Genomic DNA, 17924 nt, shown 5'->3' on the forward strand with positions numbered 1-17924 from the left:
TTATTTTTATATTAGAATTTTATGTATAAAATTATATATATTATTTAGTTATTTTTAGTTATTTTTTATGACATTATATATATATATATATATATATATATATATATATATATATATTAATAATTATAAATATATATTTTAAAAAATTATATAAATGTAAGGCTCGCGAGCCGGCTCGAGCTCGATAAGTGAAGTTCAGGCTCGGGCTTGTTTATTAAACGAGCTTACTTTTAGGCTTGAGCTCGGGCTCGGGCTGCTCGGCTCGATTGAGCTTTTTAACGAGCCGATCTCGAGTAGCTCGCAAACAGCTCGGCTCGTTTGCACCCCTACTCAGGACACATCTTTCATCAATTTACTCTCCATATTGAAATTCCAAACTTCCGTCATGAAATTAAATTATGTGTATCCGGAGATGCACCTATTGATTCATGTCGGAAACACGAACATGGCGACGACGGTGGTGCTAGGGGGTTTGCCACCATTGATTGGCATGTTTTTCTGGCGGCTGTGATTGAGTAAAGAAGACTAGATCTCTCTTGCTCTTGTTGATTCATGTCGTAAAAAATGAGCACAGAGGCGATGGTATTAGGGGGCTTAGGGCCGGCTAAAAGGTGTGGCCGGGTGGTCGACGGCCACATGCTCGACACCCCGATAGCCCCGATTTTTTTAAAATTATATGTATTTTTATTAAAACAATATGTATATTTAGTGTTTAAACTCAATTACATAATCACTAGCTTGGTCTAGTGGCAAAGGTGTATTATTACTTCCAACCAAAAGGTTATGAGTTCTAGTCTCATTTGAGACATGTTTAATTCTATTTTGACAGAATTACAAATTTTGTCTTTTAAAAAAAGCCAAATTACGGTTCGTGTCCTTTTTTAAGTTTCCTTGCAGGCGGTTTCCTTTAAACATTTTTTTCCTACACGTTATGTCCTTTACGCTAACTGGGTTAGAAAAACTCAGTTAAATACCCTCACGTGAGGCGCATGTGAGGGCATTTTTGTCTTTTCGCCTGTACCTCCTCCTTCATTCAACCACCACCACCACCGTCCGTGTTACCATCACCACCGCCACCGCGAACCATCAAATCCGGCGACCAAAAAAATCCCATCTCCACTAAAACATTAAATCCGACTAAAACAAAAGCCCATCTCTGGTAAAACAGTAAATCTGGCTAAAACAAAAGCCCATCTTGGGTAAAACAGTAAATCTGGCCACCAGTGACCACCACCGTCATCGTTGACTATGACCACGCCACAACCACACCAACGATGATTCAACTTCTAGAGGTTTGACATGGGTCCGGAGCTAGCCTGGGTGTGCATTTGGATATGGTATAGAGTCGGAATTCGGGCCGGATCTAAAGGATCCGCTGCTGTGATAAATGAAGATGATGCACGATGAGGTTTTTGGTGGTCGGACACCAACCATTGCCTTAAACTAATACCATTTTGATAAGAAGAAAGAAAGTCAGGTGAAGGGAAAATCGATTTGCAGATCTATGATTTATATACGCGGATTTGTAGATCTGTGATTCATTGATGATGGGGTTAGGGGTTGACTATGGATGATTTTGGTATTGCGGTTCGTACAAAATATTACCCCTCACGGTAGCTGGTGATGTTTTGAAAGTCCTCACAGCCGGAGGTGGTCCACGTTTTTCCGACAAGTGTGTGTGTGTGAGAGAGAGGGGGGAGAAAGACCGCTGGCGGCCAGTGGGGTTTGATGGTGGCGGCGGCGTACTAGATGGTGGTGTGGTAGCGCCTGGCGGCGTACTTAGCTGGTGGTGGGTTAGTGGTTGCTTGTTGGTGGCGGCTATGGAGGCTGAAGAAGCTACAGGAAGATGTGGAGATGGTGATGGAGAAGGTTTTTTGTTTTTAAAAATAAAGGTATATTGTATTTAATCTGCAGGTACAGGCGAAAAGACAAAAATGCCCTCACATGCGCCTCACGTGAGGGTATTTAACTGAGTTTTTCTAACCCAGTTAGCGTAAAGGACATAACGTGTAGGAAAAAAATGTTTAAAGGATACCGCCTGTAAGGAAACTTAAAAAAGGACACAAACCGTAATTTGGCTTTTTTTAAAGGACAAAATTTGTAATTCTGTCTTCTATTTTTATACAAAACTTTTTTATGTAACCTAAATAATAACCAAGTAAGCTTTATCAAAATTAAATTGTTTAAAACTTAAACCTAACAAAATACTCCTTTTACTTAAGGTCCAAAAAAATTTTCGCTTTCGAGCCAAAAATTTTTTTGATTTCTTAGAGCCAGCTCTGAGGGGGTTTACACAAATATCATACTCTTTTATGACAAAATGGCAAAAGACGTCCTTTACGTTTGACCTGATTTTCATTAGACGTTCTTTAATGATAGAAATAGCAAAAGGTATAATTCATGTTTCAAATTTGTTTCATGTTACGTCCTTTGTCGCTAACCCAGTTAAATTTTTTTGTTAAATCTGGTCATGCGCAAGGCAAATGAGGGTATTTTTGTACTTTTATATATAAATTATTTTATATTAAAACATACAAATACTCCCCCCTCTCTCTCCTTCTGGCATCCACCATCACCACCACCCACCTTCTTCTTTCAACATCCAAAACCCCACCACCTGTTGCCAACTGCCACCACTGCCACCACCACCTACCGCCGCCACCTCCACCTGTTGCCGACTGCCACCACTACCCGACCAACATCTCCACCTCAATCTCAACTGTAAACCCTAACCCTAGATTCAATTCAAATCAAATCAATTTCAACAATTGGCTTCATGCCACGCTGAATCCCCCAGTCGATTAAAGGTTCATGAACCCCAACCATGAACCTTGCACCACAATCATCCTTCACCTTCGCCAACATCTTCTCACCACCACAATCATCCTCCGACACTGACGACGATATCATCGAGCACATATGGTACGACAACATCCAGTACCTCCTCAACATCCCCGCCGTCGGCACCATCACCTGCCTCTTAATCCCGCATGTCCACCGCCACCACCTGTTTAGACTCTCTCTCTCTCTCTCTCTCTCTAGGTCACCCTTTCCGCAACTCACAATCACCAGATCCGGCCAGCAGCGCGGAACCGACGACCACCAAGCACCACCCCACACCATATACGACGGCAACCTCCACAGCTTGAACCTATAAGCTTTGTAATAGAGGATTTCAGGTTATACGAGCACAGCAACAGGTGGTGGCGGTCGGCCACACGTGGTGGTGGCGGCGGTAGGTGGTGGGCGGTGGTGGCAGTCGGCAACAGGTGGTGGGGTTTTTGATGTTGAAAGAAGAAGGTGGGTGGTGACGGTGGATGCAAGAAGGAGAGAGGGGGGGGGGGAGTATTTAGTTTTAATATAAAATAATTTATATATAAAATTACAAAAATACCCTCATGTGCAAGGCACATGACCAGATTTAACAAAAAAATTTAACTGGGTTAGTGATAAAGGACGTAACGTGAAACAAATTTTAAACATGAATTATGCTTTTTGCTATTTCTTTCATTAAAGGACGTCTAATGAAAATCAAGTCAAACGTAAAGGACGTCTTTTACCATTTTGTCTTCTTTTATTAAGTTATGTTGATAGTAAAGATACTAAACTAAGAAATGACTCATCTTAAATATCACCAAAGCATTTTAAAACTATTGATTCTAGATGAGAGAAGAATCTCATAAAAAAACGTGTTTGAGTGAGATTAATTCAAGATGGATGATTTCGGGTAGTTTCAACTTTCGATAAAATTCGTGAGATAGTAAATTGTTAGTAAGAGTGTTTTTATTAGCTTGTTTCTAATAAATTGTTTTTTCAAGTACGCGAATGAAAAACTAATGAAAATTAAGTGATGTTTTTTAAAGGGAGATGGTTAACATCAAAGTTATTAACCACATCTAGGTGGTTAGTCATAGCCAAGATTGCAAAAATCGCTAGGCAGATTCTAGACAGTTGACTGGGGAGTTGGGTGTACTCGGAGTACTTTGGGAGTACTCGAAGAGTACTCGGACATGGTAACCCTTATAATATCTGAGAGGATAAGGACTAGACCTTATAATATCTGAGAGGATAAGGACCAGACTCTAATTATATATGTGAGATTATAACTCTTTAAAACATAGAAATAATTATGTATGTACAAAGTAACTTAAAGCAAGAAAGTATGATTGTATGTATGAAAGAAAAGTAAAATGGTTAAGTGTATAATATGTATCTTCGGATACATATATGTAAGTATATGAATGTAAAGTATATTGCCTAATTAACTAGAACTCACTTAGCGTAGTTGACTTTTAATATGCACACAGACAAATTGGATGAGGCAGTTGGCTTGAGGGAGATACTGACATCTTGAGAAGAAATGTTATGATGCTTTATGTTATGTTTAAGACAAGTTTGAAATTCTTTTAAGACAGGATTTAATGTTTATGTGATACATGGTTAATGTTAAGTCTTCCGCGAAAAGTTTTAATTTACTCTGATATTTAGATTTGTGTTTATGGGTAAATCTGACGTACAAGTAGAGCACCCAGGTCTGGGCTTTACATTTACTAATTTGTGTTTTGCGTTTAATGTCTGTACCGGTACGAATTTAACTGATAACAATTGAATTCGTGCCCGCCTCCGCAGCAGGTTGTCACCTAGTTTGGATTAATATGTAATTTAGTTACTTTTTATAGTTAGTAATTTTGGGCTATGATTTTTATCAGTGACGGATCTAGATCAAAACCACAGGAGCAACGTTCAAAAATTTTTTTACCCTATCTCATATAACGTAAATGATTTTTTTTTGGGTCATATTTCATACATGTTTGAACTTGGTGTTAGACAGATATCATTATTTTCTTGGAATCTTTGTTTAAAAATATTGCTAATATGACTTTGTTGCTTCATCTTTCAAGTTCCCTAAAAGAAAACAAAATTTAAACCATAAACCCATAATCAATTCCAATTTACACATAAACCTTCATTCCCTAATCAATTTCAATTTAGATATAAACCAAAATAATCCAATTTACATTATTCAAATAGTCAATACACCATAATCAATCATTCAAATATTCAATTGTCTATAAACAATTCCAAATTAATAATTTATATAAACAAATTTGCAATTACAACTTTAGATAAAAGCAGAAGAATACCTAAACTGAACAAGTAGAAGTCGAACCGTGGAAGAGGATTGGGGGAATACCGACCACCAGCTACTTGGCTGCAGTCTGGAGGTCCAATGGTTTTACATGGTTTGGGCTTTAATTTGGTTAAGCTTTAATTGGTTTTAGCTTTTAATTTTGTTGGACTTTAAACAAATATGACTAACGTTAGATTTTTTCAGAGGTATCGAAATATAAAAAACGACCCAACACTACCGACGCGCTACCCCTAATTATTACCTACGTCTGTCTCCAATCTTTAAAAAATTAATAATATATACTTTTCTTATGCAAATTTTAGACCTATATAAATAAATTCTATGGACTGTATGGCTTATCAACTTGATTATAACTTAAAAGAAAGAAAAAAAAGAACTAGTGAATATTCACAAACTAATTAATGTACATCACACTATATGAATCATAAACCTACTACATGCAAGCTAAACTCAAATGAGATCTTAAAACAGATTCCCGACCTTAACAGGCAACCCAACATTCTGATAAACTCTAATCTCACCATCCAACCCTGCGGTCACAATCACCAACCCCCACGCCGTCGACTGGGTATTGTTGTTAGGAGTCACACCAGCGGACAGCAACGAAACATCATCAGGCTCACCGACACCTGTATCGGTGTTAGAAGGCTGCTCCGAGTCCTCATTCGTACCCTTTTTTGGAACTGGTGGCAGCTGTGATGATTTCTTAGCTTGCACATTATCGTCTGCAGAAAGCAGACCAGACCGTTTGGAGTCACATTTGGGTTGTGGTTCGTTGTCTAATCCTTGATGTTTGTTGCTTCCATGCCACGGTACCGCAACAGTAACGTCTGTGCATATAAAGTGCTCATAAGAAGTAGTGGTGACATATTTGGGTTTAGCACCACCAGTGTTTTTTGGTTTTTCATGTTTCCAAATGAATACTTGTGAATCTTCACTAGCACAAATTACATACTTCCCATCTGCACTATATTGAGCTGAAAATTGACTGCTTGTATTTTTATAACCTATAACATAAGAATATATTAATACATATTCAACATAACAACGCTTTTCACGAATGGAGAAAAACGCGACACCTATGAGTTTCTCAACGACATGTATCCCGTCTATGATTCTAATTCGGGAATCAGCAGATGTAATAACCACTTCAGATGGGTTCGAAGGAGAAAACTACATGTCACAAAGATTAGGTGGATTAATATCTATAATCTATAGCAAGTTAATAAAATGTAGCATCAATGTTAATGTCACCTGAAAACTAGTTAGCTTTTTCGGATCCACTACCACTTTAGTATGCAACTCAATTTGATCCTTTTGTTCTAGCTTGCTATCTAAATGATCAAGATACATGATAAATTTGTTACAAGATTAATTTGAAACAATTTATTATATGTTTGATGAAAGAATTAATGAGTAGTTCATACTTCATACCTGCAGTGCTATACGACTTACAGCAACCATTGTGTAATCCAACAATTGCACCCTTGAATAGTTATGATTAGTTAACGACTTGAAATACGCATATACATTGGCAAATTAGGTAATAATGTGATATCTTAAGGATTGACATACTTGGCCGTTAGGATAATAACCTACAGCAGTTATCATGTCATTAAGATCGTTCCAATTGACAACTTTCCGACTTGGTATGCTCCATATCCTAACCTTTTTGTCTAACGAACCGCTTATGAAGTAATCATCATTCGTTGGATTGAACTGTATACAAGTCACTGCCATAAATTATGCTTGATAATCAGGGACACTTTCTTGAAATTACTAGATCATCATAAACCAAAGAATGTATGCATATAAGTTATGTGTATACCATAATCGCTATGCGCAAACTGTTTCAAACAGTTCTTGGTTTCCATATCCCATAATCTTACAGTTTTGTCCATTGAAGATGAAAGCAGCAGCTGCCCACAAAGATCTTAAGTTTCTGTTTAAAATTGTATATATATATATTTTTTATATAAAATCATAAAACAGGATGGGAAAGTACTAACCTTAGATCTTGACCAAGATAGGTCCAAAACATCATCTTGGTGGCCATTGAATGTGCAGACAGGCTTTTCTGATAGGCCAAACATGCTTTCTGGCACCCTTACATACTCGGGAACATCCGGTTTCTTTTTATTATTCTTTGATTTTTTCTTCTTGTCTGCGATTGAACCATCAGGTAAAGGTGGCCTGTAATCAGGGGTACCTGAACCACCCTTGTCATCTCCTGACCGCATCGAGTGAACATCGCATTCTTGCACTTCCCAAACATGAATAACTTTATCTTCGCCACCGGATGCTAGATACTGTCCATCAGAACTAAATCTCATTGTCCAAATCGACCCGTCGTGGGCCTCGATTTTCTGACATAGATGCAATGCCGAGAATTCCTTAAATGGTTTTCCATAAGCTTTGGCTTTAACCCATTCTGAACTCGCGTTCTTGTCGGTAGAAGTTGTCTGTTCTACACTCGTTTTGTGTTGTCCACTCGTTTGTGAAGACAATGGTGTAGCAGCCGTTGTGGCAGTAGTAGTAGCAGCAGCAGTAGCACTAGCATCAGTAATTACACTTTCATCCTTTTGATCTTTTTCTGTTTTTTCTTTTTGTTTTTCTGTTATTTCTTTTTTCTCTTTTTCTGTTTTTTCTTTTTTCTCTTTTTCTGTTTTTGATATGCTGATTGAACCTCTTAGGTTCTTCAAAAGTGAAGCACCTTTCTTCTTACTATATCTAAAGCTCTTGCTAAGATAAGAGTTAGTCATGGCTAATTTGCCATTGATACCCTCATTTCTCTTGCGGCTCGTTCTACGCATTAATTCTTTCACAACCGGTGAATGCCCAACCGTATTCTCAAACTCATCCATTGTGAGTTGCTTTCCAGTTTGTAGATCACTAACCTTATTCCACATTCCCTCATCGTTAAACTCTTTCACTACAAATTCCTTTCCGGTATCTAGATTCTTGATCAAGAAGAAAGAATCCAATTGTGCACTAGAGGTAGCGCGCGGGTCATTGTTGTTCTTGTTATTGGTGGTAGATGTCATGGAACGCTTTGGTAGCTTAGTGTTCGGGGTGTAAACTCTAAGAATGTTGGCATATTGACACGATAGTCCAACGGATGGTGCTACAAGTTCCGATGATGTCCTCGTAAGGCACTGTTTTGATATTGATCCAATCATATCCTCTTTTCGTCGTTTTGTGTTAAAGGAGCTTGTATCTATATCACTATCTGATCTAGAACGAACTAACATGGTAGGCACAGACAAAACCTGAGCCTGAACCTGAACATGAAGTTGTTTTGGTTCAGGCTCAGGCTCAGGCTGAGGTTGTTGCTGTGGTTGAGGTTGAGGTTGAGGCTTAGGCTTAGCCTCAACCTCAGTTTTAGCATGTGGTTGAGGCTGAGCTTTAGTTTTATCGCATGACTGCAACTCAGGCTCAGCCTGTCTTGATTCCTCCACACTAGGTGGACATTCTTTTACCGATGAATCCACCACATTTGCTTTTTCATTTGATTCGGTCGTGTCTATAGGAGTAACAACAGGTTTTATCGAATCTAGCCTTTTCGTATACACTTTATCAAGTTTGTTGTTAGTTGTGCTAGATAACCTAGCAAAATCTTTATTGCTATTCAACCCCATGCCTTGTAGGAGCCGCCTTCGCCTATCAGTGATTGACTCGGGTGCTACCATCCACATGTCATATTGACCCATAGAGAGCATTGCGTTTTGCGGTTCCTTGATCGAATTCGAGGCGAGATTGTAAGAGAAAGACACGCGACTATCGCTAAATTCTTGGCCGCCACCGTCGTCACCAGGTAACGGCATGTCAAGAGGGACAACAACCGAGAGACGGTTTGTGCTTTCGAAAAATTCATCATCGTCCGCATTGAAGTCATCTAAGTCGTCCCAATTCATCGTCACGGTTCTCCCCGGTCTCCGCTCCATTTTCACACATTTCTTGAACGACCAAACCTTCAATTTGGATTAGAAAACTTGTGCCTGTTTTTGTTTTTGGGTAAAAAGATGTTTTTGTTCTTGAGGAATGAGAGGATACGAGAGAGGAAGAGAAGTGGAAGAGAGAAAATGAAGGGGGTACATGGTGATCTTGTTTATATTTTGGCTGGCTTAAAACCATCGATAAACAATATTACCTCCCGTCCTTGTTTGTTGAGATACGAAACATAAACAATAAACAATGTAATCCAATAAACAATCATATATATAGATGTATGTATATTGGTTTTAAATAATGAAACATATAGAAATGTGAAATATTAAAAAGCATTGTTTGAATATGTTATTTAATGTATATAAAGAAATAAGAAATTGCTTTAAGCACGTCTTTAGGGAAGAATCAGGCATCTTGATATAAACATAGGATGTCATTATTTTATTATCACGTTAAATCTTTAAAATCACATTGTGGTTACAGATTAGATAAGTCTGTTGATTTCGTTTATATTTAGTTTGGTAAAACAAGCATGGAATATATATTAAATTAAGTTAATGATATCAACATAAGTTAGTATGTTAATTTCATTGATGGTACGTAGTAGTTTGAACAACTCAAACTACTAATAACAAATTCATCACATAGATTATCTTATGAAAAACTAGAAACTGATAGTGCATAAAAACTGATATAAAACCAATTCATGAATTACGAAGCTAGCATCGAATAAAACTATCGTTATGAATTCAAATTTACTGAAAGATAGCTTAAAGAGTTAAAGGCTTTACCTCTTTACGAGTTTAAATGCTCATATATTATATATGCTTAAACGTTACAATTCAATATGTTTACACACTTGAAGAAACACTAAGTGACCCCGGGCAGATTATGGGTAATCTGGGGGCTAGATAATGTTTCCCACGAAGGTTAGGTCCAGCAGAGTAGGTTGTACTTCCGGGAACCTGCAAAACAGACACCGTAAGCTCGTCACTGAGAAGGGGGGGTTCCTCCTTGTGACCACCCTCCGGCGTGAGAATCAGTCTATATTGCTCTTTGAAGATAAAAGTATATGAATACTATAAGAGCAGTTATCAAGTAAGTTATACGAGATAGTAGATGATCTTACCATTCCAAGATATTGGAGTATTTATAGCCGAAGGTAGGTTTTCTAGAAGGTACAGCCGGCTGAATAGTATTCCTGTTCAACCAACAGTGGATTACGCACAGGCCATACTGGTTGGTGGGTAGGTTACAGCCAACAGTAATAAAGTCGGCTGCACTATTCCACCAACTGTAGACCATGCACGTCCTACTGACTGTGGATTGTACGCAGGCCATGCTGGTTGGTGAATAGGTTACGGCCAACAGTAATACTATTCCACCAACTGTAGGCTGCGCCTGCTCCACAGTGAGAGTTGGTGAGTAGGCAGCGGCTAATAGTGACAAACAGTACTAGAGGGTGCTCCTCCTCGCACTGTTGTCGGTGAGCTGTCACCCTGTGATTGGCCCATGGGCTGTTCTGGTCAGATCGTCTGTCCTATCCATACCTTGGTAGGTATGGTACAAAAGATCTTTCAGAATCAGACTGGCTCATTTGGGCGGGATTGTTCCCGCCTTGCTCATGCCTTCACGTGACTGCTGAAGTAGCTAATCTTGTACGTGTAGCCTTGCTGTCTGCGGGTAGCCTTCCCTGATGGCTTGTATCCGCAACTGCGGGAACAGGCGGGGTACTTCACCATTGGGAGGCTTTCCCTGCGTGTACAGCTTGCGTACTGCGCGTAAGATTCTATGAGCATGGTGGGTCCTGCGGGAGCAGATGGTCTTTGCGCAGACAACCCTGTTCAAGGTGAGTCTTGCGGGACCAACCGGTCTCTGCTGGGACCTACCTCTTCAAGTCCCCCCAGTCCAATGTTCTTCTCATGCGTGTTTAATAAAGTGAGGTGAACTTTTGGACTTAAGCAAAGGGTTTTGAAAAGGGTTTTGTAAGGTTTTCCATGGGAAGTCCTTGTCACTTGCAGAAATGCCCGAGTTTCCTGCTTGGTCTCTGGGTATGATGCGGGTAGGTCTGTAACCTCCTCGCAAGTCAGGAGCGTTGAGTCCCAGTTGTATGTATTTTCCATGAGGTTTTGGTAGTTTTGAACATAGTGATCAATTATGTTAAGACCACCAATTCCATCTTGGAGCTTCAAACAACGTAGTTCTCGACGTTCCCGCTATGCGGGGATGTTACTTCCGTTTCCGCAAGCATTGCCCAGAAGATCCTTCTTGGTTTCAATTCCCAGCGGAGCGCTAGGTATGTGAAGGGTTTTGCCTTAACACTGTACCTGCGCTCGTCTTACGGTTACTTTACTTCCAAGGTATTCCTGGCGTCAATTCCCTGCGGGTGCTAGGTATGTGAAGGGTTTTGCCTTTACACTGTACCCGCACCCGTCTTATAGTTACTTGGTTGCCGGGGTACTTGGCTTCAATTCCCTGCGGGTGCTAGGTATGTGAAGGGTTCTGCCTTAACACTGTACCCGCAGCCGTCTTACGGTTACTTGTTTACCAAGGTTTTCTTGGCTTCAATTCCCTGCGGGTGCTAGGTATGTGAAGGGTTTTGCCTTAACACTGTACCCGCAGCCGTCTTACGGTTACTTGTTTGCCAAGTTTTCCTTGGCTTCAATTCCCTGCGGGTGCTAGGTATGTGAAGGGTTTTGCCTTAACACTGTACCCGCAGCCGTCTTACGGTTACTTGTTTGCCAAGGGGTAAGGGATATTTTCCCGCTTACTTTTTAATATTTTCGAATTTTGAATTTTGAAATTCGAAGAGTTGGTGAAAAGATAAGAACAGTCCAAACCTCTGAAACGTCGTGCGACAGTTTCTTCTGACTGTGCCAGGACGTGCAGGAAGTTATGGTGACGTGACAGAACATGGTCATTCCAGTCGTTTTTTCAGGCGCGTGGGCGTGATTTTTCAGGCGCGTGGCCGCGAAATTACTGGCACACGTCCTTTCAACAGCTGTTGCCAGCCTGCTTTTTGCCACGTGTCATAGTTTCATTGCACCTTTGATTTCTCTCTCCTCCGCATTAAATTCACCGCATTAATTGCGATTACTATATAAAGGGGGAGAGAGTTATCTGTAATTCACACTTTCACCTTTCTTCTTCTTCTTAGTGATTTCCGGCAAATACTCCCCTTTTCAGGCAAGCATTTTCCCGAAATCACTTTCTTCTTTCCACCATGTCTTCTCATGATACTGATGATCAGAAGACTGCTGGCGAGTGCCAGTGTTCTCTTCCTATCGATCTGTACCAGTATATCGTCAGGAAGTTCATGCTCGAGTCTCTCGAGCCTGAGTTTCCTGAACCCCACCATACTGTGTACGATGCCCCTAGTGGCAAGATCGGGGTTTATGCTGCATTCTTTGTCTACGGAAACCTTAGGTTTCCGTTGACAAAGTTTGTGTACCGTGTCCTGGAGAGGCACGGTGTGCACCTGACAGAGGTGCACCCCATGGCCATTGCCAAGGTCCGGCACTTTGAGTGGGTGTGCCGGATACTGGGCCTTGAGCCCTTTGTTGACCGTCTGATGACCTTCTACACTTGGAGGTGCATCCAGGGGTGGTACACTCTTACAACCCGTATAAAGGGTTTAAAGATTTGTACCACCGAGCGGAGTCTTCGCTCATGGAGAAGAGAGTTCTTCTTCATATCCGCTCGCGCCGTCCCCATCGCCATGAAGTTTAAGAATGGCCAGGCGCTTCCGAACCTTCCCGCCCTTAACTACGAGGAGGCGGAATGGTTTTCGAAGATTTCCCGGGTCCAGTCCCCGGTTTTCCGTTTTCCGGAGTCGGCGATGGTGATGCTGGGGATGAGCCGGGTGTGGAAGGCGGCGAATGCGGATAAGGTTCCGATCGTCCTTGAATATGGTTCGAACTCTACCCCTTATGGTATGTCTTGTTTCTTTTTTGCTGACTACGATTTTTTCTAACTTTCTTGTTGATTTCAGAGGGTAACGATCTTCAGTCGCTCCTGAATCCGCGGGAGGAAGATGGTCCTGCGCGGATGGGTACTCGTGCTCTGGACGAGAACGAGTTGCCCATCCTCGAGCAGACTGCGGGTCGGTTCGTGGAGGTTTACCCGCCAGGCCAAGAGATCCTGAGCCACCGACGGCCAGGTAAGCCTATCTTCTACCCTGAACCTCTCAAAGCTGTGCCTGCTGCTGGAGTTCATGACATTTCTTCTTCTGAGGAATCCGCAGAAGGTCCTCCACTGGTGCGGAAGAGAAAGGCTGCCGTCGGGAAGGGCAAGGAGAAGGTGGCCTCTACGGCCGACCCGGTAGTCCTATCTGACTCGGAGTCAGATAATGCAGAGGTGGCGGGGAAGCCCGGTGGTGAAGAGACCACCGCTCCGGAGGCTGCAGGTGTCACCTCCGAGGAGGCAGCGGCAACGACGGTTACCGGTGTCAAGAGGCCGGCTCCATCGGGTTCGCCCCCGCTCGTCCGTGCGTTCAAGCTCAAGAAACCCCGTAAGTGCCCCCATAATTCTTGTCTAGATTTGTTGTTTAAAATAAATTTTTCTAACACTTTTGCTTATGTAGGTGTGGATGTTGACGCATTCCAGGGTGGAGTTGGAGCAAGTATTCCCCCGCCAATGACGGTAGGTTCGGTCAGCCTTCCCGAGGCATCGACCCAGGCGTCTACGCCTGCTTCCGCTGGTTCCAGCCTTCCTGAGGCTGTTCCAGCTGAGAAGGTGTCTCCGCCGGCCGTGAGTGCAATTTTTACAGCATCTTTCACGGAGCCGGCGGTTACTGTTGCTGAGGAGGTGGCGCCAACCATGGCTACCACAGCGGCTGCCACTATACCTGCGCCACCGGCACCGACGGCCGGACCTTCAGGTATGCGCCAGGCTTCCCGCCGATCTATGCCACCTTCCCGTCTGCCTGACCTGTTGGATGGATTTCCTTTAGGTTCAGGTGATGGGTTTGGCGGCTATCGGCCTGTTATTGACCCTACAGGTACGTAGGGTTCTTCTTCCTTTACATATTTTTATCATCTTTTCCTAACTGCCTTTGTTTCTTTTGCAGTGTCGGATTCCAATGAAGTGTATGTTCCAAGATGGAACATACGCCGAGGAACAACCCTTCGCACCCCTGTGGAGTGCGTGGACTGGGCTCGCCACGCTGCTCCTCCTGGTGCGTTGGGGGAAGCCATGGCTAGCTACCAAGAGGGTAGGCTAACCAATGAGCTTCGGGTTCTCCAGGCCCGAACGCAGCCCCGCGTCGAGCTGCTTTGTCGTGAAAACGACAAGTTAAAAGCAGCTCGCGCCAAAGATATATCTGAAGCGCGGGCTCTTCGGGAGGAGAACCGGCAGTTGGCCGCTGCCGCAGCCGAGAAGGAGAAGGCATTCAAGGCCCTTGAGGTTGAAGTCCAGGCGCGACTCGAGGCCCGCTCCAAGGCTGCCCAAGCTGTGAATGAACAGCTTCGGCTGGCCAAGGAGACTGCGCGAAACTCAACTGAGAGGGCTGCCAAGGCTGAAGCTGTTGCTGAGCCACTTCGCGAAGAGAATGAGCAGCTTAAATGCAAATTAAAGGCTCTTCAGCATGCTCATGACGCCTTGGCAATGGAAGATGCCAAGAAGCTGCAGGAGATCCTTGACCAGAGGGGGGTGCTTGACCGTACTGAAAGGAAACTCAAAAGCGTCGAAGAAGCTGCCGCCAAGGAAGTTCAACTTGCCAACGTTGATAAAAGCGGAGCCGAACGTGCTTGTAAAGAAAGTCAAGCTACCCTCCAATGGTTGCTTCGAGAAGCGTTGCCTCAGGTATCCTCTTTTTCTTTACGCTTTCTGCTCGTAATTAGAAAATGTTCTAACTTTATTCTTTTGTAGGTTGTGCGTCAGGTCCTTTCAGAGACCTCTTATGACGATGCGATGAGCGCAGCCCTCAACGCTTCTCATGAGGATGGGCAGAAGACTGGCTTCCTGCTTGGTCTAGGGTTTGCTGAGAGAGGCTTTCCGCCCTCCAACTTCCCTTTATTCAATGTTAACACTGAAGCTGCTTATGACCAAGCTGTGAACCAGTACGCTGCCTTCCCGCATCCAGTGGTGGAGAAGGTGAATGAAGCTGCTGCTGCTGATGATGGGCTAAACATCCTTAAGGCTTTCCTTGGGCAGCCGCGCTCTGATGGTGCTGGCCCAAGCGGAGGTGGCCCTGAAGCCTGATCCTGAAGATCCCTTCCCGCTGGTAGGATAGACTTAGCTTTGTATAGATTTCTTTTAGGCGGGTAGTTACCCAGCCATTCTTGTAAATGATTATGAAATATTAATCTCTTTGCGTATAAGATTGTTATTTCCTTCCTTGGGTTCTTTGCTTTATAAACTTATGACTTGCATACTTAGTTTAAATTAGCAATTTCCCAAGTGTTTAGAATAAGAACCTTTGAACGTGGTTGATGATGGGTTAAAGTTTCGCCTCCTCCTTCGTGATTGTGCGGGTAAAACCGTCACTTGCACTTGGTAGGATGGCTAACCTTTACCCTCTATCTGACCTGCGTGTAGGTTTTTCAAAATTTCTAAGGCATTAAGTTAAACCTTTGAACGTGGTTGATAATGGACTAAAGTTTTTGCTCCCTCTTTCGTGATTGTGCGGGTGTAACCGTCACTTGCACTTAGAAGGATGGCTTTAACTTTAGACCTATATCTGACCTGCGTGTAGGTTTTTCTTATCCTTTTTTATGTGTTCATAAGTTAACCTTTTAACGTGGTAGATGGTAAGTTAAGTTTGGCTTCCTTGAATGTGATTGTGCGGGTAAGACCGTCACTTGCACTTACAAGGATGGCTAAACTTACCTACATCTGACCTGCGTGTAGGTTTTCCTTAGAACTTTAACATTTTGGCGCTGTGTTTATGCGGGTATTGCCGCCTTCCACACGCAACTTCTTCTTCCTGTAAGGGAAGTTCATAGGTTACAAGCTATCAATACATCATGAAAGGAGAATCATTTCCATTAGAAGTGGCTCTAGGCCTTTTCTTTACAAGTTGGAATTGATCTACATATAACATTTGCGTAATTGAGCTCCATTCCATGTTCTAGGGATGGGAGTGCCATCGAGCCTTTCGAGCCGGTACGCGCCCTTTCCCAGAACCTCTTTGATAATGTATGGCCCTTCCCAAATCGGGGCCAACTTTCCTGGGCGTTGTTGGTTCGAAGCCTCGTTGTTACGCAGTATGTAGTCTCCTTCCTTGAAGTTGCAGAGTTTTACCCGCGTGTTGTAGTATTTTTGCATTTGTCGTTTGTAGTTTTCTTCACGCACGGCGGCTAAGTCTCTGCGCTCTTCGGCTAGCATAAGGTCTAACCGTCTTTCCGCATCATTGTCTTCTGGTTGGATTAAGACCCTCGGCGAGGGTAAACCGATTTCGACTGGGATCATGGCTTCAGTGCCATAAGTGAGACTGAACGGGGTTTCTCCCGTACTGGTCTTCTTCAGCGTTCTGTTTGCCCAAAGGACGTGTGGAAGTTCGTCCACCCAACCGGATCTATGTTCCAAGAGTCTTTTCTTTATGCCTTCGACGATGCTCTTATTTGCTCTTTCCACCTCACCGTTACCTTGCGGGTGTGCCACTGAGGTAAAGGTGTGGGTGATTTGAAGTTCTTTCAGCCACTGCTGCAGCTTCTTGTCAGCAAAGTTGGTGCCATTGTCGCTTACCAAATTCTGTGGAAGTCCAAAACGACAAATAATAAATTCCCAAATAAATTTTTTGATATGCTTTGCGGTTGTTTGGGCTAAAGGTTTCGCTTCTATCCATTTGGTGAAGTAGTCAATGGCTACCACTAGGAACTGAACATTCCCAGCTGCTGTTGGAAATGGGCCTGTCACGTCGATGGCCCACTTCTGAAATGGCCACGAGGAAGTGACAGGAACAAGATCATTTTTCGGGCGATGCGTGTTGGGTGCGTAAAGCTGGCAAGATCTGCATTTTCTGATGTATGCCAACGCGTCCATATGCATCCCCGGCCAGAAGTATCCCGCGTTGTTTAGCTTGGCTACCACAGCGCGGGGGCCTGCGTGTACTCCACAGATGCCTTCGTGAACCTCCCTCAGGAGGTAGTCTGCATCTTGGTTGTCCACGCATCTTAACAACGGGCCAAGAAAGTTACGTCTGTAAAGGGTGTCATTGACCAGCTGATAATTTAGTGCTTTACAGCGTAGTTTTCTTGCCTGTGACTTCGACTCTGGTAACGTTCCTGCTTCAAGGTATTTTATTATTGGGGTCATCCATGTTTCTGTACCGGTTTGGATGACACAAATTTCCTTGTGCGGGACTGATGGTGTTTCGAGGAGTTCCACGCGGATGTCCTTTCCCAAGTGGGTGAAGGCCAGTGATGCAAGCTTGCTTAACGCATCCGCAGATTTGTTTTCGCTGCGCTTGACGTGTATCACTTTACAATCATTAAAATCGCGCATGATGGCTTTGGCTTGGGCAAGGTACAGGGCCATTGTGTGGTTCACAGCCGTGTACGTCCCGTTTATTTGGTTTGCCACTAGCATGGAATCAACGTGGGCTTCCAAATTTTTTACACCCATTTTACGCGCAATCCTCAATCCGGCCAGGAATGCTTCATATTCAGCTTCGTTATTCGTACTTGGGAAATCCAGCCGAATAGCATAAGTATATTCCTGGCCTGCTGGGTTTGTTAATTTTAACCCTGCGCCTGAACCCTCGTTACTAGCTGCTCCATCAGTATAGAGTCGCCAGACCTCATCGATTTCGTGTGCTGGGGAGGGTTGAACCTCCTCCTGGCACTCTTTCTCCCGCGCAGCGGGGACTTCGGCAATAAAATCA

The 17924-nt window shown here is 43.0% G+C and overlaps 1 protein-coding gene across 1 annotated transcript; it reads right to left on the reverse strand.

The window, feature by feature from the left end:
- Positions 1-5614: 5614 nt before the first annotated feature.
- Positions 5615-9139, reverse strand: LOC143633834 (uncharacterized). The gene is made up of 7 exons (XM_077102064.1): positions 7162-9139; positions 6981-7071; positions 6728-6885; positions 6587-6638; positions 6407-6486; positions 6232-6325; positions 5615-6159 (listed from the first exon to the last, which is right to left on the reverse strand). The coding sequence occupies exons 1-7, from the start codon at positions 9094-9096 to the stop codon at positions 5615-5617; spliced, it is 2955 nt and encodes a 984-aa protein (XP_076958179.1). The 5' UTR covers positions 9097-9139.
- Positions 9140-17924: the final 8785 nt, after the last annotated feature.

This window comes from Bidens hawaiensis, unplaced genomic scaffold (assembly GCF_021521415.1).
Source record: "Bidens hawaiensis isolate Kalapana, Puna unplaced genomic scaffold, B.hawaiensis_p1.1 tig00006913_1, whole genome shotgun sequence".
NCBI lineage: Eukaryota > Viridiplantae > Streptophyta > Magnoliopsida > Asterales > Asteraceae > Bidens > Bidens hawaiensis.

What these genes read in the sequence shown, in the direction of transcription:
- LOC143633834 (XM_077102064.1), bottom strand. Translation starts at nt 9,096, where the DNA reads ATGGAGCGGAGACCGGGGAGAACCGTGACGATGAATTGGGACGACTTA. An exon ending in GTTATTATCCTAACGGCCAA is followed by an intron (nt 6,639 to 6,727) that starts GTATGTCAATCC and finishes TAACTATTCAAG; the next exon opens with GGTGCAATTGTTGGATTACA. An exon ending in TGTCGTTGAGAAACTCATAG is followed by an intron (nt 6,160 to 6,231) that starts GTGTCGCGTTTT and finishes CTTATGTTATAG; the next exon opens with GTTATAAAAATACAAGCAGT.